General features: G+C 41.7%; 1 protein-coding gene across 3 annotated transcripts in view; it reads left to right on the top strand.

Annotated features, from left to right (window-relative positions):
* The window catches only part of LOC309815346 (UBX domain-containing protein 2A-like), a 35,264-nt gene that overhangs the window by 3,478 nt on the left and 9,162 nt on the right, over positions 1-22,624 (top strand). For 2 of the 3 annotated variants that reach the window (XM_082642095.1, XM_082642093.1), the window contains exons 2-6: positions 9,522-9,576; positions 11,934-12,072; positions 17,222-17,328; positions 20,464-20,601; positions 21,778-21,936. In XM_082642095.1, coding sequence (XP_082498221.1) covers positions 9,536-9,576; positions 11,934-12,072; positions 17,222-17,328; positions 20,464-20,601; positions 21,778-21,936 — 584 coding nt within the window. In that variant the 5' untranslated portion in view covers positions 9,522-9,535. Of the gene's footprint in view, positions 1-5,456; positions 5,480-9,521; positions 9,577-11,933; positions 12,073-17,221; positions 17,329-20,463; positions 20,602-21,777; positions 21,937-22,624 lie in introns of those variants that run through there. The other variant, XM_082642094.1, reaches the window with a different exon arrangement.

The raw sequence follows: 22,624 nt of genomic DNA, 5'->3' as shown, positions 1-22,624 counted from the left end.
TTCAGAGAAATCCAGCTTCTGCCCTTACTCCCTTCACCCAGTGCACTCTCTCCCACTTTATAAGTAACCTTATTATTTATTTTTTGGTTTACTTTTTCATTTTTCCCTAATGTAAACAAATATACGTATATTCATGTTCACCTCTTTCTTAGATAAACAGTACCATATCATACATATTTTTCTCCATTTTGCTTTTTTCACTTAACAGTACATCCCACTGTGTGGATTTACCATAGTTTATTCAAGAAGTCCCTATTAATGGACAAGTTGAGGTTTTTTACAGGCTTTGCTGTTAAAATCAACGCTGTAAATAATACTACAGCGAATAGTCTAGTGTATTCACCTTTTTATATTTTTGGTAAAGTATCATTGGGATGGATTTTTAGATAATGGGATTTCTAGATATACGTGTCAAAGAAAAAACAGAGCTGGACAGTAGTCAAAGCAGAAACTATTGTGATAGGGGGAAAGAGACCTCAGTGTGGAACTGGACTCGATTCTGAATATAACACGGACAGGGGCTTCCCTGGTGGTGCAGTGGTTAAGAATCCGCCTGTCAGTGCAGAGGACACGGGTTCGAGCCCGGGTCCGGGAAGATCCCACATGCCACGGAGCAGCTAAGCCCGTGCGCCACAACTACTGAGCCTGCGTTCTAGAGCCTGCAATCCACAACTACTGAAGCCCACGTGCCACAACTACTGAAGCCTGTGCGCCTAGAGCCTGTGCTCCACAAGAAGAGAAACCACCACAATGAGAAGCCCGCGCACCGCAACGAAGAGTAGCCCCCGCTCGCCGCAACTAGAGAAAGCCCACGCACAGCAATGAAGACCCAATGCAGCCAAAAAATAAATAAATAAATAAAATAATTTTTTTAAAAGATGGACAACTGGGGATTTATAGTCAAAGAGCAAGGTATGGGTCAGTGGATGGAAAATTACTGAGAGATACCTCAAAGGTAAGGTGGGATTCTTGCTAAACTGAACTACAAGATTCTTGCTGAAGGCAGGCCAGGGTGATCAGTATCGTGGCGGGGTTGTGGGGGGAGTGCAGAGTGAGGAATTTGATCAGGTATCAAGGGTGGAGGGATTCTGGGTAAGGCTGCTTAACAGGATTCTTGCTAAAATTGGGCTCTACAGGAACAGAAATGGAAGCCCAAGGTCATGCCTCCTTGAGAAGGTGCCTCAGAGGAGCCTAACTACAGTTTGGTCAAGGAGAGATTCTTTGTCATATGCATAGGTGACTAGGTAATGCCACATCCCCTTACCCGGATATGTGCCATTTTGCATTCCCACCAAAAATGGTTGAGGCTGTTTCCCCACACTCTCAGCAACAAAATGTGTTGCAAGACTTGTAAGTTTTTGCCAGTCTGATCGGTGAGAAATGGTATCATGATATAGTTTCAATTGCATTTATTTCATTATAAGTGAGACTGACATCTTTTCACATATTTTAGGGCCATTTGCTTCTCTCTTTCTGAGACGCCTCTGTTCATGTTTGTTGCCTTTTGATTGTTGGCCTTTTTCTTCTCTGTATCAGTTCTTTATATATTAACCTTTTAGTTGTAATGCCAGTTCCCTTTGTTTATTTGTTTGTTTTTGTTTGTCATCTGTGTTTTTACTTTGTAGAAATTAAAAAAATTTTTTTTATTCTTACATAGTTAAATGTATCAGTCTTTTCCCTTATTGCTTCTGGATTTGAGTTATAGGAAAGTTGTCTTCTCTTCCAGGTTATAAGGGAACTTTACCATGTTCTCTTTAATAATTAAAACGTTTGCCTTTTTTAAGGTTTTTTTTATTGTGGTAAAATACCTACATATATAACATAAAATTTGCCATCTTAACCAATTTTAAGTGTACAATTCAGCAGCATTAATAATATTCACAGTGGTGTGTAACCATTACCACTGTCCATTTCCAAGACTTCTTCATGGTCCCTAACAGAAACTCTGTGCCCGTTATGCAGTAATTCTACATTCCTCTCTTCTCCCAGTCCCTTAATGTATCAAAACTTCATTCCTTTCTTTCTTTTTTTTTTTTTTTTTTTTTGTGGTACGCGGGCCTCTCACTGTTGTGGCTTCTCCCGGACCGGGGCACGACCCCGTGTCCCCTGCATTGGCAGGCGGACTCTCAACCACTGTGCCACCAGGGAAGCCCTCATTCCTTTTTACGGCTAATTAATATTCCGTTGTACGTATATACCACATTTTGTTCAGACATTCATCTGTTGATGGACATCTGGATTATTTCCACCTCTTGGCTATTGTGAGTAATGCCTCAACCACCAAATCCTTTTCTACAGCAGCTGTACTGTTTTACATTTCCACCAGCAATATTCTGGTGTTCTAATTTCTCCATATCCCTGTCAACACTTATTATTTTTGTTTTTTTTAAATAATAGCTATTCTGATGTGTATAAAGTGGTATCTCATTGGGACTAGTGATGTTGAGCATCTTTTTCATGTGCTTATTGTCTACTCATATTTCTTCTTTGGAGAAATGTCTGTTCACATCCTTTGCCCAGTTTTGAATTGGTTTGTTTTCCCTGCTGTTTTTGAGTTGTATTTTTCTTGATTCATCATTTGCTTGATAGCTGTAAACCTTTGACTACTTTCCAGAGTTCTAACTTGGTTCTAATGGTTTCTGCTTGTTCTTCAATGTTTCTGTGGGGACAGGAGCTTGGAGCTGCCTATTCTTTCATTTTGCTGACATCACCCTCAGGTTCAATTTTTAAATTTTAGATCTTGGATATATCTGGAATTTATCTTGGTAGTGGTGATTCCATATGACTGTTGAATTTATTTAAAAGTCCATCTTTTCCTGATTTTTTAAGATCTAATAGTATGGACTCCTCATGGGTTTTTGTTGTATTCAATGAGCTATAATCCATTAGTATCATTATTTACTTTGATGTTCCATTTCCCAGACTTGTCCAGTGGGAACCCCTTCAGGTGGCTTCAGTGTCCTTTTGATATGTCTTCATCATTCACTGAACACCATCTTACCTTCTGGTGCAAGATATTTCGGGCTCATTTGTTCTTTCTCTGTCCAACCCTGGAATCAGTCTTTTCTCTAAGGAGCCATGATTCCTTTTCTTGGAAAATTTTAGTTAGAAGCCAAGATGTAGGCTTTTGGTATGCTTATTGCTTCTAGTCTGTCATTGCTTCCAGGACCTCTCAAAGGGCAGATGGGGGCTTCCCTGGTGGCGCAGTGGTTGAGAGTCCACGTGCCGATGCAGGGGACACGGGTTCGCGCCCAGGTCCGGGAAGATCCCACATGCCGTGGAGCGGCTGGGCCCATGAGCCATGGCCGCTGAGCCTGCGCGTCCGGAGCCTGTGCTCCGTAACGGGAGAGGCCACAACAGTGAGAGGCCCACGTACCGCAAAAAAAAAAAAAAAAAAGGGCAGATGGCTTGGGCTCTTATAAACATCGATTTGTTTCCTTATTTCTTGTATTATTTTTGTTGTAAGGGCAAAAGAGTATTGCAGAAAGTTTGGGAAAGAGAGAAAATAATCCACAATTTTTTATCCGCCCCCCCCCGAACAATAACTATGTTCACTCTTGCTTCTCTCCATTTTTTAAAAAACTGATTAATTTATTTTTGGCTGCGTTGGGTCTTTGTTGCTGTGCGTGGGCTTTTTCTAGTTGCAGCGAGTGAGGACTACTCTTAGTTGTGGTGCGTGGGCTTCTCATTGAGGTGGCTCCTCTTGTTTTTTTTAAATACTTCTCTTTCCACTGTTTCTTATTAATGTACAAAATATACAAAACCAAAAGAAAAAAGAAAATACTCATCCTCAAATCCATTGTGGCTCTAACCCAAGACCCTGCACAAAACCCAACCAATCCACTGTTTTCATAGAAAACAACCGATGCTGAGACAGGTGAAGGAGAGGGCTGGGAGAGCGCAGGTCATCTTATCGAATCCACCCAGGAAGGCACCTGGTGGGGATTCAGAGGTGGCTGACAGGTCAAGGGAGCTGGAGGCCTCACACCCACAAGGTTCCAGATGGGGGCCAGGAGCGCGCTAACTCCCAGAGGCAGTGCATGTAGTGTGACTGGCATGCCCAGCACACCGGGCTTCAGTTGAAAAGCTGGTCTCACTGAAGTGTTTTAATTTCCAGAATGAGCTGCAGGCAAGGGTGGACCACCACCAGTGGCTAAACCAGTGGCTATGCCAGCTAAAACTTTTCACCGGATGCCGATGTGAATTTGCCATCATTGAACCTAGCATACCCATGATGCAAACCTGGGTGTTCACGGAAGATTGCAACGTCTTACTTGAGAAAGGACTCAATGTAAAGCCTGTGTCAGGGGAGGAGTGGGGATGATGTATTCCAGAACTCAAATCCAGCCTGATTGAGTCCTGTCAGTGCAGTGGGATACACAATACCCCTTTTACCATCTCCCCACCCCATGAGGAAGCATGAATTTGGCGGGGATGATTTCATAAGTGCAGCTGATCCCGTGTCAGAGTTCTGTGTGCATGTGGAGGACCCACAAGAGGAGAGTAGAGGTGTTCTCCAGGATAACCAGCTTCATTTAGGTTCTCAGGCATAAAGGGTAATACCGGAGAGGCGCTTGGCATAAAGGGCAAATCTCCTCAAAAAGTGAAGCCAACCGGGTCTCCTCTTCAGCAGTCCAGGGTACAGAATGTGTCCAGTCTCTCTCCTCCCCATACTGGAGGAAAATATGTACATCAATGCACACCAGTGATCAGAAAACCTCCAGGAACCCAGGCAGGTGGGCACTGAGGGGGCCGGCTCCTCATCAGCTGGGGAAAGGGGAAAATGGGCCTCACAGAAGCCATAAAAGGGTGGAAGGAGCAAGGCTGCAGTTCACAGGAGTGTGGGCAGGGCGGGCAGGTGGTCCCTAGCGCAGGGGGGGCCCATGGACACCCGGGTGGTAGAAGGCACAGTTGTTCTCATAGCGGCAGTTACCCTCTTCATGAAATGTCGACAAACAGGGCGATTTGACATGTCTCCTCCATGGCTGTGGCCTCCATCATGCCCTCGGTGGCCCCCTCCGCCATGCCCAGCGCCATCATGGCCACGGTGCTCATGAGGGGGTGGCCCTCGGTGGTCGTGGCCTCGGTGACCAGGGCCATCATGAGGCCAGTGGCCATGGGGCCCCCCATGTCCAGGGCCTTCATGGGGCCAATGTCCACCACCAGCACCCATTCCTCCACCAGGGCCTTCATGAGGACGATGGCCACTGCCACCACCCATGCCACCGCCACCAGGGCCTTCGTGGGGGCGATGCCCACCGCCCATGCCACTGCCAGGGCCTTCATGGGGACGATGTCCACTGCCACTGCTCATGCCGCCACCAGGGCCTTCATGGGGACGATGCCCACCACCTCCGACCATGCCCCCACCAGGGCCCCCTCGTCCATTTGGAGGTCCTCCTCCAGAGCGACCTCCTCTGGCCCCTCGGAATGGAGGAGGAGGTGGTCCACTCCCGCCTCGGCCACCACGGCCTCTATGGTATGGCACCGGACCTCGTCCCCCACGCATTGGGCCACCCCACATGGGGTCACCTGGGCCATCCCAGAAGGGATCACCCCCCCAGGGAGGGGGTGGGGGACCCAGGAGATGTGGACCCACTGGCCCACCAGGACCCCCAGGGCCCCCATGGGGACCTGGCATAGGTCCGCCAGGCCCAGGGGGGAAGTGCTGCATGCCCTTGGGGCCCCCAGGGCCTCCCGGTGGGAAACCATTGGCTATGGGACCAGGACCTAAGAGTCCATGAGGCACCGGCATCTCCTTGATCTTGTCTGAATAGTCTGGTTGCTTCAGCAGTTCCTCTGAGGGATGACTGTTAGGGCTACCCATGATGAAGGTGAGGATCTCCTGCACATTGATGCCTCCTCCTCCAGGACCCTGGGGGCTCTTCCCGGCACCCATGCTTCTCATAAGATTGGCCAGAACAGGAGGCAACTTGGAACCGCCCGCCCCATCGGGTGAGCCGCCGGTTCCCCCAGGCTCCAGGGTCTCAACATATGGGGTCTCATCCATGGAACATTCCTCATCTAGGGGGATGAGTTTGGGGGGGATAGGCTCATAGGGCTCAGGATCAGGCTCGTGAGGACTTTCCTTGCTCAGGAAGAGCTCCTGAAGGATCCCCTTCTCCCGCTCAGCCTGGATGTACCGCTCCTGGCTGTTGCTTCCAGGGGTGACAAGAGGCGAGGGCAGCACCAGGGGCCGGGGGCACACCCAGGGCACCTTCTCCTCCATGTTGTCGTGGCTCAGACGCCGGGCCGTCTCAAACTCGCGTCGGTCTGACAGTATCTCTCGCTTAGCTGCCTCGCCAAAGTCCTTGATCTTATTCACATTCACTCGTTCAGTTGCATCCAGTTCAAAATAGAAATGCTCGCCCAGTTTGCCCTCCTCAGGCCAGGTCACAGCTTTCCTCTTCCTGCCTTTCCGGGTCAGCTGGCTAGGATATCCGGGACTCTCCACTGGCTTTGCATCCAGAGCTCCTGGCTCCAAAGAGGCAGTATCCATGAGCTCTGGGACTTCAACAGGGGGAACTGGGGTCCCTGGACGTTCTGTGTCCATAGCCTCAGAAGGAGGTGCTGGCTCTGGGGAAGAAGGTTTGGCTGTGCTCGGTTCTGTGCTCGTTTTCCCTTCAAATGGGCTTGGCTTGGCAGCTGAGGCTGACAGCACCTCCTTCTTCTTCTTAATTTTGATGCCTGGAACGGGGGCTGAACTGAGCGCATACAGAAAGCCCAGGCCCTCCACAGGCTGTGGCGGGATGATCTTCACTTTGATCTCTTTGGTGGCATTGGGTGTTGTGTTGAGTGGCTTGTATTTCTTCTCTGCACGGGGCACAGCAACTCCTGCGGCAGCTGTGGAACTCTGACGCTTGAGGGGGATGGGTTTAAGGTTGTACTTGTCAGAAACCACCACTGCACTGGCATTCTTCTTCACAGGCCCCAAAGACGGGGTCTCCAGCTCTAGTCCGGTAGAGCGGAACTTGGCGTGACTGGGCGCCGTGGTTCGGAGGGACTTGGGCTTCTCCCTCTTCTTCTCCGGGGCCTCCTCGGCCCGAGTCTCAGCCTTCACCTCAGTCAACGGTCGCTCACGAGGGGTGGTTCGACTCTTTCCCTCTTCTTTCCGTTTCTTCTTAGCTTTCTCAGCAGGCCGGGTACTGCTCTGGGAGCGGATCACTGCCATCCAGTCGCTGACAAGGACTGAGGCCAGTTTCCGGAGCTCTTCATTCTCACTTGACTTGCTCAGCTGCTTCACCAGTTTGGCTGTGTTGTTCTGCTTGAGATGGTCAACAGTGAGTGGTAGGTGCTGCAGGGTCAGGAGAATTTGCTGCAGGAGGGGAATGTTGTTGGTTGTCTTTGAATATGTCAGCCAATTGTTAAGAAGCTTGTAACCACCACCATCAATAAACTTGACCAATATTTCTGGTGAACGGGTCTGCAGGAGAATGTTCAAGTAAGTGCATCGGCTCACCATCTTTCGTGCTGCCTTCATCAGACTGAAGATCTTCGAAATCCCATCCACACTCTTGACTTCCCCATCTCGGTTAAGGAAGCTATCCAGGCCCTTGAGAAGCTCTTTGGGGTCTATGGGACCCGAACCCATGATCGAGGTTTTTACCCACCTCGGGCTCACGGGGCGAGGGGGTTAAAATTTTGGAGAAAAAAAATAAAACAACCAACGAGGACCCAAAACTCAATTATTTGGGGGGCCTCATTGGATCAAAAAGTCTCCTTAAAAAAAATAAAGGCCAACTCAGTATTCATTCCCCCCCCCACCCAACTCCATGTAGGGAGGGGGGGGGTCTTAGAAAAAAAGTTCTGAGTGGATTAAAAAAAGGAAACGCTGGATGAGTGAATTTGGGTGGGTTTGGGAAGGGAGGGTGGTTGATTATTCTTGAAGTTATGTGGTGACGGTCCTTCGGCCACAGATTTCAAGTCCCAGGCAGCGTGGGCTGGTGGGGGTGGGCAAGAGAGGTGGGAAGGGCCGGAAGACACAAGTGGTTGCGCTGGTGGCTGCTGTTTTCCCTTCCCCCCTCTCTCGGGATGCTTTCAAGGGCTTAGATGTTGCTGCGGCTTGTTTCTTTTCTCCTCGTGGCCGGCCCGTCTTTCTCCGAGAAAATTCAAACCCTTCGCTCAGCCTCTTCCCCCGGGCACCCTCTTCCGCCTCCTTCCTGGCCTCCGAACGCGTGCGCTTGACCTAGCGGCCTAGCACCTCCCTTTCCTCTGCTTCCACCACTTCCGCCGTCGAGATCATTTCTCACCAACGGTTGGTAGAATCGGACCGGTGCCTGCGCAGTGAGAGAGGATCGCGGTCAAACTCGACTTCAAAACTGCTTCAAGTACAAACTGTAAGAGTGGGATCTAAGAGTCGTAGTGGCTGGTTCAGCAAACACGCAATTGTGTGGCCGAATTCGATTGTGACGGAGTTGAAACTGGCCCCTCCCTACGGCTCCCCTTTCAGGCTTCCGTCCTGACGCAGATGCGCTGCCGCCTTGTGCACTGCGGGGTCGTCCTTGGCCGAGGTGGCTCCTCTTGTTGTGAAGGAGCTCTATTTTATTCCCGTCTTGCCCCTAGGTTCTTCTGACCATTTTTTGGTCTTTTTTTCTTTCTGTTTTATTTTTAGATTCCATATATGTGTGTTAGCATACGGTATTTGTATTTCTCTTTCTGACTGACTTCACTCTGCAGACCTACTAGAGAATGGACTTGAGGATATGGGGAGGGGAAAGGGTAAGCTGGGACAAAGTGAGAGAGTGGCATGGACATATATACACTACCAGATGTAAAATAGATAGCTAGTGGGAAGCAGCCGCATAGCAGAGGGAGATCAGCTCTGTGCTTTGTGACCACCTAGAGAGGTGGGGTAGGGAGGGTGGGAGGGAGGGAGATGCAAGAGGGAAGAGATATGGGGACATATGTATATGTGTAACTGATTCACTTTGTTATAAAGCAGAAACTAACACACCATTGTAAAGCAATTATACTCTAATAAAGATGTTTAAAAAAAGAATATTGACAATAAAAATCATCTACATTGGAAAAAAAAGAATGAGTTTATATTGATTTGATATTTTGTTACTATTGGAGATTGAGTGAAATGTTTACATTCACTTTTGTTTGTTATTAGACCAAAGCATACATTATTTTTCATCATAAATTTTTTTTTTTTTTTTTTTTTTTTGGCCGCGAGCACTTGCAGGATCTTCGTTTCCCAACCAGTGGTTGAACGTGGGCCCTTGGTAGTAAAAGCACAGAGTCCTAACCACTAGACCGCCAGGGAATTCCCCTCATCATGACTTTTATGAAATCTTTCTTTTGTCAGATTATCCAAATCCAAAATTTACTTTTTATTGCTTTACTTTAAGTGAAAGTGACAGCTTTGAGTTAGGTCAATTGTTCTTGAGACCCCTTTAGTGCTACTTTAGGAGTACATAATAACTTAATGGTAAAGAATCTTAATGCATATGTTGGAATGAATTTATTTAAAATACTGTATTAAGAACTTTACCTTATTTTTCTTTTTACTTTTACAGTAAGGCAAAAGAGAATGAAAGAAGTAGATAATCTTGAAAGTATAAAGGAAGAATGGTGAGTTAATTTATGCATTTTCTTTGTTATTAATGCCTTTGTTACTGTCTTTCTCTCTTTTTACGTTTCACTGACTTAGTTAAGTTTTCATGATGATTATCTGTTAAATACCAAATAGTAATGTACTTTAAAGTTTTTTTTTCCATAGCTGCATTCAATGGATTTTAGTCAAGTTTTAAATCTTTTTGTGATTAATTTTTTTAAGTGTTAAATTTCTCTCTGCCCACATATTATTTCTGTTATTTAAGAGGGAAGTTAAAGTAACTATTTATTACTTCATTAGCCTCTTGTGTTATACCATCTTGAAGTCATAGTGGAAATATAATGGCTTTGGAATCAGGTAAACCTGGGTTTGAATCCCATCTCTGTCTTAACACTACTGCTCTGGCATTTGAGCAACTTAGGTAGATTCTTTGAGCTTCAATATCTCATCTAAAAAGGAGGAGGTGTACATAGTTACCTGAAAGGTTTTTGTAAGAATTAGATAACCAATTTAAAGCACCGAGCATCATATTAGCATATAGCAGGCACCCAATAAATGGTAGATGCAAAGTCTGTCGTTCTTATTAATACAAAATTCTTTATTCTCACTTCTCTGAAGTGGAATATTTATTTTTGTATTATGTTCTGTGTTTTAAATACTTGAAAAGGTAAATATCTTTCATTCATAGTCCATTTAAGGAGACAGGTGTTTACAAGTACTTTGTGAACACTTTCTATACCGAACAAATACTATTTATTATTTTTTCACTAGAGTACTTACTGTTTTATATAAATATCTGATACTAAGTATATAATTGTGAGGTTATGTCAGGAGCCCCTAAGACTGCCTCCAGATGTGATGATTTGCTTAGAGGATTCACAGGATTCAGCCTATAGTCATACTAATGACTAAGCTTTATTGCAATGAAAAGATACTTTGCAAGGGGGTGAAGTCCAGGGGAAACCAGGCATAAGCTTCTAAGAGTCCTTGCCCAGTGCAGCCACCAGGACACACACTTAATTCCTCCAGTAGTAAGTTATATAGCACGTGTGAGATGTTGTCTACCAGGGAAGTTCATTGGAAATGAGCCTAGGGTTTATACTGGGGACTAGGCACATTTTAAAATTCCATACTCATGAGAAAAGTAAAAAGGATAGCAACAGTTAGGCCTGCTACGTTAACTCTTTTCTACACAGAAATAAGTTGAATGGCTTGCTTATTTATTTATTTATTTATTTACTTACTTACTTACTTGCTTGCTTATTTATTTTTGCCACACCTTGTGGCTTGCAGAACTTCCCCAACCAGGGATCCAACCCGTGCCCCCTGCAGTGGAAGCACGGAGTCTTAACCACTGGACCACCACAGAAGCCCCAGTTGAATGACTAATTTGTTTTTTTAATTTTCATTTATTAATTTTTGGCTGTGTTGCGTCTTCATTGCTGCGCGTGGGCTTTCTCTAGTTGCGGTGAGCAGGGGCTACTCATTGTGTGTGCGGTGCGCAGGCTTCTCATTGTGGTGGCTTCTCTTGTTGCGGAGCACGGGCTCTACATGTGTGGGCTTCAGTAGTTGTGGCTCACAGGCTCTAGAGTGCAGGCTCAGTAGTTGTGGCGCCCGGGCTTAGTTGCTCCACAGCATATGGGGTCTTCGCAGACCAGGGCTCGAACCCGTGTCTTCTGCATTGGCAGGCAGATTCTTAACCACTGCGCCACCAGGGAAGCCCTGAATGACTGAGTTTAAAGAGTAAAATTAACTTAGGACTTCTAACAGTTTTGTGGAGACGTAATTCGCATACCATATAACTCATCCATTTAACTATGATTATGACTGTTCCTCACACCTTACCACCTTTAGTTTCAAGAGTGCTTTGTGTTACCAAAAAGTACATAGTAACCCCCTTTAAAGCCATTTTGAGAGCTTTACAAAGAACACGGTTTTTTACTCTGGACCAGTGGTTTTCAACCTGGTGCAGTTTTGCCCATCCCACCCCCAGAGGCCATCTGGCATTGTCTAAAGATGTGTTTTATTATTATAACACTGGGGGGTTGGGGGTTGTCCATGCTACTGGCGTCTAGTGGTTAACGGCCACAGATGCTGCTAAACTTCCCACAGTGTACAGGACAGCCTGCCCAACAAAGAATTAACCTTCCCCAAATATCAATGGACTGAAGTTGAGAAAACCCTGCTCTGGACCACAAGTGTTAACGACTTCCCGAGGCCACATATCTCCTGTGTTAATTCAGAAGAGAGTCTCAACTGCAGGCGTGGAGGTAGCATGTCAGTTCTAGATCCTTTAACGAAAACAATTTGTGTAAATTTTTAAGAGAATTAATGGTTAATAGTGCTTATTTTTCTTTTTTGTGTGTGTGTATAGGGTTTGTGAAACAGGATCTGACCACCAACCTCTTAGTGATAATCAACAAACAAATAGTGAATATTTTGTTGACAGCCTTTTTGAGGAAGCTCAGAAGGTTGGTGCCAAATGTTTGTCTCCCACTGAACAAAAGAAACAGGTAAGTGTCCATAAATTTTTTCTTTCCCAGTGCTTCTCAACATATGGCCCTTTAGAGGTCAAAACTGTTTTCATAATAATAGTAAGATACTATTTACTGTTTTCACTGTGTTGAGTTTGCACCGATACTGCAAAAGCAGTGGTCGGCAAAACTGGCACCTTAGGAGGAATTGAGGTAGTGACACTACTCTGTACCAGTAACTACTGTATTCTTTCCTTGAACTTGCAGGGGGGAAAAACACTCGTTTCAATTAAAAATTTCCTTGATGAAGCAGTAAAATTGACACATTTCATTAATCCCCAGCTCTTTAATACACATCTTACAATATTCTATGTGATAAAATATGAAGTGTATGTAAAACATTTCTAGAATATACAGAAGTATCTTAAGGAAAAGTACCATTGCTTGAGATACAAGCTGAACACTCTGCTTTTTCATGGTGTACTGTTTTTACATGAAAGTGATTTACAGACAACTAGTTATTCAGTCTTGGATATTCTGCAGACATTTTCTCAAAATGTATGAAGTAAATCTGACACTTCAAGGGAAACAACTTACAGTATTTATTGCAAATGATAAGATACGATTTTTATCAACTTTTTTAAGTGAAAGTAAGAATTTTGATAACCTGCCATCATGCACTTGACAGCTTCCCAAAACTTAAAAGATATTTCTGATAGGATTATTGTCATATTAATAAATATACCTTTAAGTTTAAGATTCCATGTTCAGATTCTCAACTAACTATTTTTTTAATAAATTTATTTTTTATTTATTTATTTTTGGCTGCGTTGGGTCTTCATTTTTGCACGTGAGCTTTCTCTAGTTGCGGCGAGCGGGGGCTTCTCTTCGTTGCAGTGTGCATGCTTCTCACTGCGATGGCTTCTCTTGTTGAGGAGCACAGGCTCTAGGCGCGCAGGCTTCAGTAGTTGTGGCACGTGGGCTCAGTAGCTGTGGCTTGCAGGCTCTAGAGCGTAGGCTCCGTAGTTGTGGCACACGGGCTTAGTTGCTCCACGGCATGTGGGATCTTCCCAGAGCAGGGATTGAACCTGTGTCGCCTACATTGGCAGGCGGATTCTTAGCCACTGTGCCACCAGGGAGGTCCCTCGACTTTTTTTTTTTTTTTTTTAATTGAAGTACAGTTGATTTAAAATGTTGTGTTAAGAAATTCCCTGGCCGTCCAGTGGTTAGGACTCTGAGCTTTCCCTGCTGAGGGCACAGGTTCAGTCCCTCGCTGGGGAGCTAAGATTCCACAAGCCACGCGGCATGGCCAAAAGAAGAAAAAAGTTGTGTTAGTTTCAGATGTACAGCAAAGTGATTCAGTTTTTTTATATATATATAATATATATAATATATATAATGTATATAAAAATATATGATATATATAATATACATAAAATATATGTGTTATATATATTTTTCAAATTCTTTTTCATTATAGGTTATTACAAGATAGTGAATATAGGTTCCCCATGCTATGCAGGAGTCCCTTGTTGTTTATCTATTTTATATGTAGTAGTGTTTATCTGTTAATCCCAAACTCCTAATTTATCCCTCACCCCACCTTTCCCCTTCAGTAGCCATAAGTTTGTTTTCTATATCTATGAGTCTGTTTCTGTTTTGTAAATATATTCACTTGTATCATTTTTTTAGATTCTACATAAGGGTTATCATGTGATATTTTCAACTAACTTTTTTTTTTGCGGTACGCAGCCCTCTCACTGTTGTGGCCTCTCCCGTTGCGGAGCACAGGCTCCGGACGCACAGGCCCAGCAGCCATGGCTCACGGGCCTAGCCGCTCCGCGGCATGTGGGATCTTCCCAGACTGGGGCACGAACCTGTGTCCCCTGCATCAGCAGGCGGACTCTCAACCACTGCACCACCAGGGAAGCCCTCAACTAACTTTTGAGATACTACCACTTACTACATTTTGAGGTAGTATCTTGGAAAAGCTATTAAAATGCTTTTTGCAACTACATATCTGTTTGAGGCTTGATTTTTGTTTTTTTTAATGTACTTCAATCAAAATGCCATATCACAGCAGACTGAAGGCAGCAGCAATTATGAGAATCTCGCTGGCTTTTCGAAGTCAGACATGAAAGAGATCCCTTTACTCTAATTTGCCTTAAAATTTTTTCTAAATATATTTTTTATTTATTTTATTTGGTTGCACTGTGTCTTAGTTGCGGCAGGCGGGCTCCTTAGCTGTGGCATGCAAACTCTTAGTTGCGACACGCATGTGAGGTCTAGTTCCCTGACCAGGGATCGAATCCGGACCCCCTGCATTGAGAGCTCGAAGAGAGTTCTTTAGTTCTTCAGACTGAAGTCTGAAGGGCTTAGGTTGAAAAATAGCAGCCCAGTTCCTCCATGGCCATGATATCTAATTCCCAGAGGTAATCACTACCCAGAGGTAGTCTTAACTATTTCTTCTTGTATAAAGACTGTATTTCTAAGAATATACTAAAAATGATAGTTCTTGATTTTTTAGTTTTTTCAAATTATGTATTGACTTTTTTAAAATAGAAAATGAGAATTTAGCTCTTATTCTTCCTTCCCCTCATCCCCAAACCACCTCCTCTCATTTGACTAACATAATTATATCATAATTTGGGATTAAATCAATTATCATTGTTTATATCTTTATGACTTTGTAAATACTGTCCAGCATCACTGAGTCATGTAGTGTGTGATGACATTTCTTCTCCTGACTGCCTTTAAAATTTTCACTAGAATTAGTAGTTTTTTCCCTTCCAGTTTGCCTTTATTTTCTTTGTGGCTGTCATTAATTTATCCCTGAACTCTGATAGAAGGCCGTATCTATACCTTGGTATAGATTCTTTTTCATTCATTCAATACAGAAACTTGTATTTTACTCTTCTAGGACATTTTCTCATGTTGCTTCTCGATATTTTGCTCCCCTCTGTTTCCTGTCTCTCTAGAATATTTTTACTTAGATAATGGATCTCTGGGACTGAGTCTCATTATTTCTCCTGTTTTCCACCTCTTTGTTGTTTTGTTCTATTTTAATTGTAATATTTCTTCAACCTTATATTCAATCCTTTTGTTTAATTTCCATTTTAAGTTTCTAAGAGCTCTTTTGCTCCCTGAATATTCCCTCCTACTCCCTTTCAAACATCCTCTCTTATATAAGTGTATTAATTATCGTTTTTGCGTTTTTGTTTTTAAGTTTCTTCTGTTTTCCTCAGTGTCTTTTTTTTTTTTTGGCCCATGCAGCTTGTGGGATAGTTCCTTGACCAGGGATTGAACCCCGGGCCCTCAGCAGTGAAAGTACCGGTCCTAACCACTGGACTGCTAGGGAATTCCCCTCCTCAGTATCTTTATGTACTCTTTTCCTATTTGTTTTGTTCTCATTCTTTTCTTTTTTTTTAATTAATTTTTATTGGAGTATAGTTGATTTACAATGTTGTATTAGTTTCTGCTGTACAGCGAAGTGAGTCAGTTACACATATACATATATCCACTCTTTTTTAGATTCTTTTCCTGTATAGGTTATTACAGAGTATTGAGTAGAATTCCCTGTGCTATACTGCAGGTCCTTATTAGTTGTCTGTTTTATATATGTGTTAATTCCAATCTCCCAATTTATCCCTCCCTGCCACTTTCCCCCTTGGTAACCATAAGTTTGTTTCCTACATCTGTGACTCTATTTCTTTTGTGTAAGTAAGTTCATTTGTACAATTTTTTTAGTTCTCATTCTTTTCTGTGAGTACCATGAGAGCAGAGTCTTGGCAGTTTGGTTATAGGTAAAAAAAAAAAGAGGTAATATAATATAGTGGTTAAGAGTATGGATTCCAACCCCAGCTCCACCCTTACTGACCATGTGATATTGGGCAATTTAATTAATCTTTTGTGTTTCTAATTTCCCATCTATAAAAAGGATAATAATACCCACCTTGTGTGGATTTTAGGAGGATTAAATAAATACATGTAGGGAAAGTACTTTAAACAGTGTTTGGTACATGTAAGTGTACACACAAGTGCTCTCCCAGATAAGTACATAGACAGACAGACAGATAGATAGGCAGGCAGGCTAATAATATATGCTATCATTATTGTGATTGTTTTCCCTAACATCTTAGTGGAGTGCCTGTTACATATTAGGCACTCAATAAACATATGCTGAATGAATAAATGCTAGAGACAAGGGAAGGCCTCTAATAGTCTATTTTCTTAAATGGTTTTTTATAAGTCCTTCTGTGTTCAGCCTGAAGCATCCCTGCATCCTATTGTATTTCTGAACCTTTCTGTATTTCTACAGTGACTTCTTTGATTCAATGAGTGAATAAATAATGTTCTTAGGAGATGATCAACAAGATGTTGAGAGATGAAATATTGATAACAGTAACACTGATAGTTTATATTTGAAGGAATAGCCATTAATTACTCATAGTTTCTTTTCCCCCTTTATTCTTCTTAATATTCAAGTCATTTCAGAGTCATTCTCTAAACTGTTGAGAAGTCTGTTCTGGCCAGAAAGCTTTAGTGTCCTCTTAGACAGGGCACAGAATATTTTTGCAAATGACCTCTCTTAAAGAAGCTTATTAATGAATTATTTTAAAATATTATTCATTATGAACCATATTTTTTTTTTTTTTTCTTTTTGCGGTATGCGGGCCTCTCACTGTTGTGGCCTCTCCCGTTGCGGAGCACAGGCTCCGGACGCGCAGGCCCAGCGGCCATGGCTCACGGGCCCATCCGCTCCGCGGCACATGGGATCCTCCCAGACCGGGGCACGAACCCGTATCCCCTGCATCGGCAGGCGGACTCTCAACCACTGCGCCACCAGGGAGGCCCAATGAACCATATTTTATGTATACATTATAATTTTTGATATTTTACATTTGAAGCTTGCTGTTAAGAATGGTATATTTAAAAAATTTGTAGCTGTGTGCGGTGGTGGATGTTAAGTACACTTATTCTGTAATCATCTTGCAATAGATATATATATCAAACCATTATGTTGTATACCTAAGACTAATACAAGGTTATATGTCAGTTATATCTCTATTTTAAAGAAAAGATTGATACAGAAAATATACACTGATAGAAGAAAGTTTCAAGGGGCTTTTAGTTTATTAGTACACTTCATTTATTAACATGATGCATCTTGTTTCTTACTGCTTTGCAGGCAGATGTAAGTATAAAATTATGGAAAAATGGATTCACAGTCAATGATGATTTCAGAAGTTATTCTGATGGTGCAAGTCAGCAGTTTCTGAACTCCATCAAAAAAGGGTAAGCAGTCTTTGTAAATAGAGGGATATTTTATTTATTTATTTATTTATTTAAAATTAATTAATTTATTTTTGGCTGTGTTGGGTCATCATTGCTGCCCGCGGGCTTTCTCTAGTTGAGGAGAGTGGGGGCTACTCTTTGTTGCGGTGCGTGGGCTTCTCACTGCGGTAGCTTCTCTTGTTGCGGAGCACGGGCTCTAGGTGCGTGGCCTTCAGTAGTTGTGGCACACGGGCTCGGTAGTTGTGGCTCGAGGCCTCTAGAGCGCAGGCTGAGTAGTCGTGACGCAAGGGCTTAGTTGCTCCACGGCATGTGGGATCTTCCCAGACCAGGGCTCGAACCCGTGTCCCCTGCATTGGCAGGCGGATTCTTAACCACTGCACCACCAGGGAAGTCCAAGAAGAATATTTTAGATATATTTCATTTAGAAGATTCCTTTTAATGTTGTTCACATGTTCCTGTGCATTCAAAGACACTTTTTCTTTTATAAATTCAGATTTTTTCATAAGATGAGTTTTCTTAAAAGAACCACAGCTGTAATTTTGAAGGGTCAGGAATTTGAATTCTGACCAACCAAAAGCTGACTTAAATTAATTCACTTTTTTGTTTGTTTGTTTGTTTTTGTGGTACGCGGGCCTCTCACTGTGGTGGCCTCTCCCGTTGCGGAGCACAGGCTCTGGACACACAGGCTCAGTGGCCATGGCTCACGGGCCTATCCGCTCCGCAGCATGTGGGATCTTCCCAGACTGGGGCACGAGCCCGTGTCCCCTGCATCAGCAGGCGGACTCTCAACCACTGCGCCACCAGGGAAGCCCTACGTGTCTTTTTTTTTTTTTTTTTTAGCTGCATTGGGTCTTCCTTCCTGTGCTCAGCTTTCTCTAGTTGCGGTGACTGGGAGCTACTCTTCATTGCAGTGCGTGGGCTTCTCATTGTGGTGGCTTCTCTTGTTGCGGAGCACAAGCTCTAGGCACGTGGGCTTCAGTAGTTATGGCACGCGGGCTCAGTAGTTGTGGCTCACGGGTTCTAGAGCTCAGGCTCAGTAGTTGTGGCATGTGGGCTCAGTAGTTGTGGCACACAGGCCACAGGGCCTTGAAGATATTGCTCCTATGTTTTCCTTTTCTTTTCTTTGTTTTTTAAATATTTATTTATTTTATTTATTTGGCTGCGCCAGGTCTTAGTTGCAGCATGTGGGATCTTTAGTGGCAGCACGTGCAATCTTTAGTTGATACATGCTGGATCTTTAGTTGCAGCATGTGGGATCTTTTAGTTTTGGCATGTGGGATCTAATTCCCTGACCAGGGATGGAACCTGGGCCCCCTGCATTGGGAGCGTAGAGTCTTAACCGCTGGACCACCAGGGAAGTCCCTTACTCCTATGTTTTCTTATAATTAAAGTTCTAACAGAACCTCCGATTACTCTTTCATGTTAGATTGATAGAAAGAAAATTAATGAATAAAAAGCATGAACATTCTTTCTGCAATTGATGCTCATATTCATGCTCTTGCTTTCCTAAAAAGATACACAAAATTAAATATCTGTCCTATGGCACTGTCCTTAGCACATGATTTTATGTGTAACATCAATTTAATGGTGTAATGTACTTATTTTGGTCAGTTTTTATTTCAGAAGGGTTGATAGTATTCTACATCTAACCAATTTTCAATATATACATACACATATAGGTCTGTATGTATGTATATGTACAACGTATATACAGATTTTAAATGGCTCTATATTATATAATATAATTAATTTGGAATCTTTTTCAAACTAATACAAAAGTTGCAAGTGTGGTACAAAGAACTTCTGTAAAAGCATTTGAGAGTAAGTTGCTAAAGTGATGCCCCATCATCCTGAATACTTTAGTTTGTATTTTTATTAAAAAGGAAATATATTTTCCTATGTAACCACAATACAACCATCTATTGATGTATAATATTATTACCAATTATTCCTCAGAATGTATTCAAGTTTCACTTTTTATCTTAATATTATCCTTTATAGCAAAAGCATCCAATTCAGAATTACACATTGCTTGTAAATGTCATGTCTCTTTAGTCTCCTTCAGGAGGGAACAGTTTCTCAGTTTTTGTTTTTGTCTGTTTTTAATGACCTTGACACTTGAAGATTATGGGCCCAAATTATATAGAATGTCTCTCAATTCAGATTTATCTGATTTCGTCCTCATGATAAGATTAAATTACACATTATTTGTAGTAATATCACAGAAGTAACGCTATCCTAACTTCAGTAGTAAGTTGGTCTTTGCTTTTCTTTATGGTTTTTTGCTTTTCTTTATAATTTTTTCATTTTATCTGTTTTTTTGAACTATGTAAATGCAATGTGTTTATTTTTTGTGTCTACTCAACTTATTTCTCTGGGATATTCATCCATGTTGTTGCATATAGCTATAGTTGGCATGAATCCCAGAAGCAATATAAGAAAGATAAATTTGATTATGTAAAATGCCAAACTGGGAATACTTGTTTCATATATATCCTGTAAATGGAATATATACATATTTCTTACAAATCAGTAAGAAAAAGATGAAAAGAGTATTTTATATGTTTGTACCATTTGATCTACTTTATAACAGAATAACAATGTGCATGTGGTAAAAATGAATGACATATATCCATATACTAACATGAGAAGATTTCTGTGGTATATTGCTTTTTTTTTTTTTAAAGCAGTTTGCAAAATACAGAATAGTGTGCATAGAATGATACCATCTTTGGAAAAAATATAATTATTATGTGGAATTTTACTATATAGAGAGAGAAAATTTAGGAGATACACCGCAAAGTTTTTTATTAGAGTGAGAGTGGAATTATAAGGACTGTCACTTTGGGGGTAGGGGGCTGTCATTTTCTTTCTTAAGTCTACATGTGTTTACATTTTTTTATGTCTTGTTTTTCTAGAACCAGCCTGTAGCTATATTTTCATTTTAAAGAATGAAATAAGAGCTTGATTTTTCTCTAACTGTATTATTTTAAATACATTTAGTTTTTATTGTATAGAATATATATGCCTCTTATTTCTGTATATTTTTCTATTCTTTTTACATGCACAGTATGTTTTTCAGAGAAAGAAAAAACATATTAGGGGCCTTATCACTTTCTTTCTTTACTTTCCAAGGGAATTACCTTTAGAATTACAGGGAGTTTTTGATAAAGAGGAGGTCGATGTTAAAGTTGAAGATAAGAAAAATGAAGTATGTATGTCAACGAAGCCTGTGTTCCAGCCCTTCTCAGGACAGGGTCACAGACTGGGAAGGTGAGTAGGCTCATGATCTGTAATTTCCATAAGCAGAGGTTTGACTAATATTCAGCTTGTCATTATTTTACTATGTAGACCACACATATAGAGTTATCATTTCTCCCATTGGAAATGAGATTTTTCATGTTAACTTTTATGAGAACTTCTAAGTCATATTCACCTTAGTGTAAATTAACATATGCTGGCACTATACTAAAAAGTCATGGTGGCTTTTTTGGTTTTGTCCGATCAAAAGTGCCTGGCTTAGTGAGGACGTTGGGCAAAATTGGGTGGATAAATCATTTTTTCTCCCTTGCACCCACCACTTGAGCTTTGCCATTAATGTCACAGAGTACATAGGCTAGCTTTTGGATATAAGGTTCTGTATTATAGTTACCAATGCCTTCAGCATTGTGTCCTCTGATCAGCATCTGAATTTTGAGGTAATAAAAGTGAAATAATGCCTGATAAAGTTAGTATCAGTATCAGAGCCTTTAATTATTGGGTTGGCCAAGAAGTTCGTTCGGGTTTTTCATACGCTCTTCCAAAAAACCCGAACGAACTTTTTGACCAGCCCAATATTTTCAAACTTTGCAGTATTCATCTTATCTAATTATGCCTATGGAAGAATATGCAAAGAGGTTAAATATAGGATTGCTTTCATTTTTATGAATTCTCATATATTAATTATGAAGATTGGTAAGGTATATAAATGCATATTCATCCACACATGGAAAAATATCCCAATGTGACTTTCAGAGTGATGAGGGAATACTTTGTTTCCTTTCATTTCCTTTATAACCCAAGGACTGTTCTCTACAGAGAACTTACAATTTCTTTTAGAAATTTTAACCTGGGGAGTAGGTAAAGGTAAAGTCCACGGATCTGTCAGCACTATAAAATTGTTCTGTAAGGCACGATTCAAATACATAAGTACACTCTTCAGGTATACTTACATAACAGTCCACAAGCTTACAAATTACTTAGATGTGCATAATTTTATTAGATTCCTATGATCATCATGTATGATGGATATAACTGATACTAATATCTTTTTCTGTTAGGGAACAGCTGTGACTAGCCAAAATCTTCCGAAAAGCTATACTCACTGTAAAGTTTTTATAGTAATTGTTTAATGATAAAGTTCTGCTTAATGAAAAACATGCATCTGACTTGTTGTCTGGATTTTCTTAGTGCTACACCAAAAATTGTTTCTAAAGCGAGGACTATTGAAGTTGAGAATAAAAATAAGTTGTCTACTGTCCCACTAAACAGTCTGGAACCCATCACTAATATACAGATCTGGTTAGCCAATGGGAAAAGGATTGTCCAGAAATTTAACATTTCTCATAGGTGAGTCTTCCATTTCATTATTTGTCTGATTTGTTCCCTAAGTTTTAATTGTATTTCTTCTTTTCGGGTCAGTCAACAGCTATTTTTAAGAACTAAGGATCTTAATAAATAGTTCTCTAAGCATAATGTTTCATGACAATGGAAATTCTTGGACATTAATGAAGTATTTTCAGTCTGTTTTATGGATTATCATTTCATTAGTTTTCCTGTTTACCTAGATACATAATTTTGAAAGAATTATTTTTAGTATGTTTTTAAGTTGATCATTAGCATTATGTGTGTATTTTTCTGTTAATTGTAGAAAAGGAATGATAATGCAGGAAAGTACTGAAAGAAATTGAAATCAAGTTAAATTCCGTCACCCAGAGATAATCACTACTACTAGTTTGATGGATTTTTCCAGTCTTTTATCTCGTCTTAAAATGTTTTTTCATTTTAATTAAAGTAGGAACATATTGTATATAGGTTTCCAAGTCCCTGGGACCTCCTTTAAACTTTTTACATCTTCCCATCATTCTCTGAGCATTTTCTTGTTTATTGGCACAAAATATTTTTTCAGGTTCATTCTGTACGTTTTCTAAGAAGCCCTGGTTCTTTTTAGTGGCCAAGGGTATTGAGGATCTGGTTACTAGGTATACTTATTGCCACCATTCCAGGCCCTCTGCGTGGAAAGAGCTACAGGTGTCTC

Source organism: Mesoplodon mirus (assembly GCF_964341445.2).
Source record: "Mesoplodon mirus genome assembly, chromosome: 14".
Classification (NCBI taxonomy): Eukaryota; Metazoa; Chordata; class Mammalia; order Artiodactyla; family Ziphiidae; genus Mesoplodon; species Mesoplodon mirus.
This window is presented reverse-complemented; position numbering and strand designations above follow the sequence as displayed.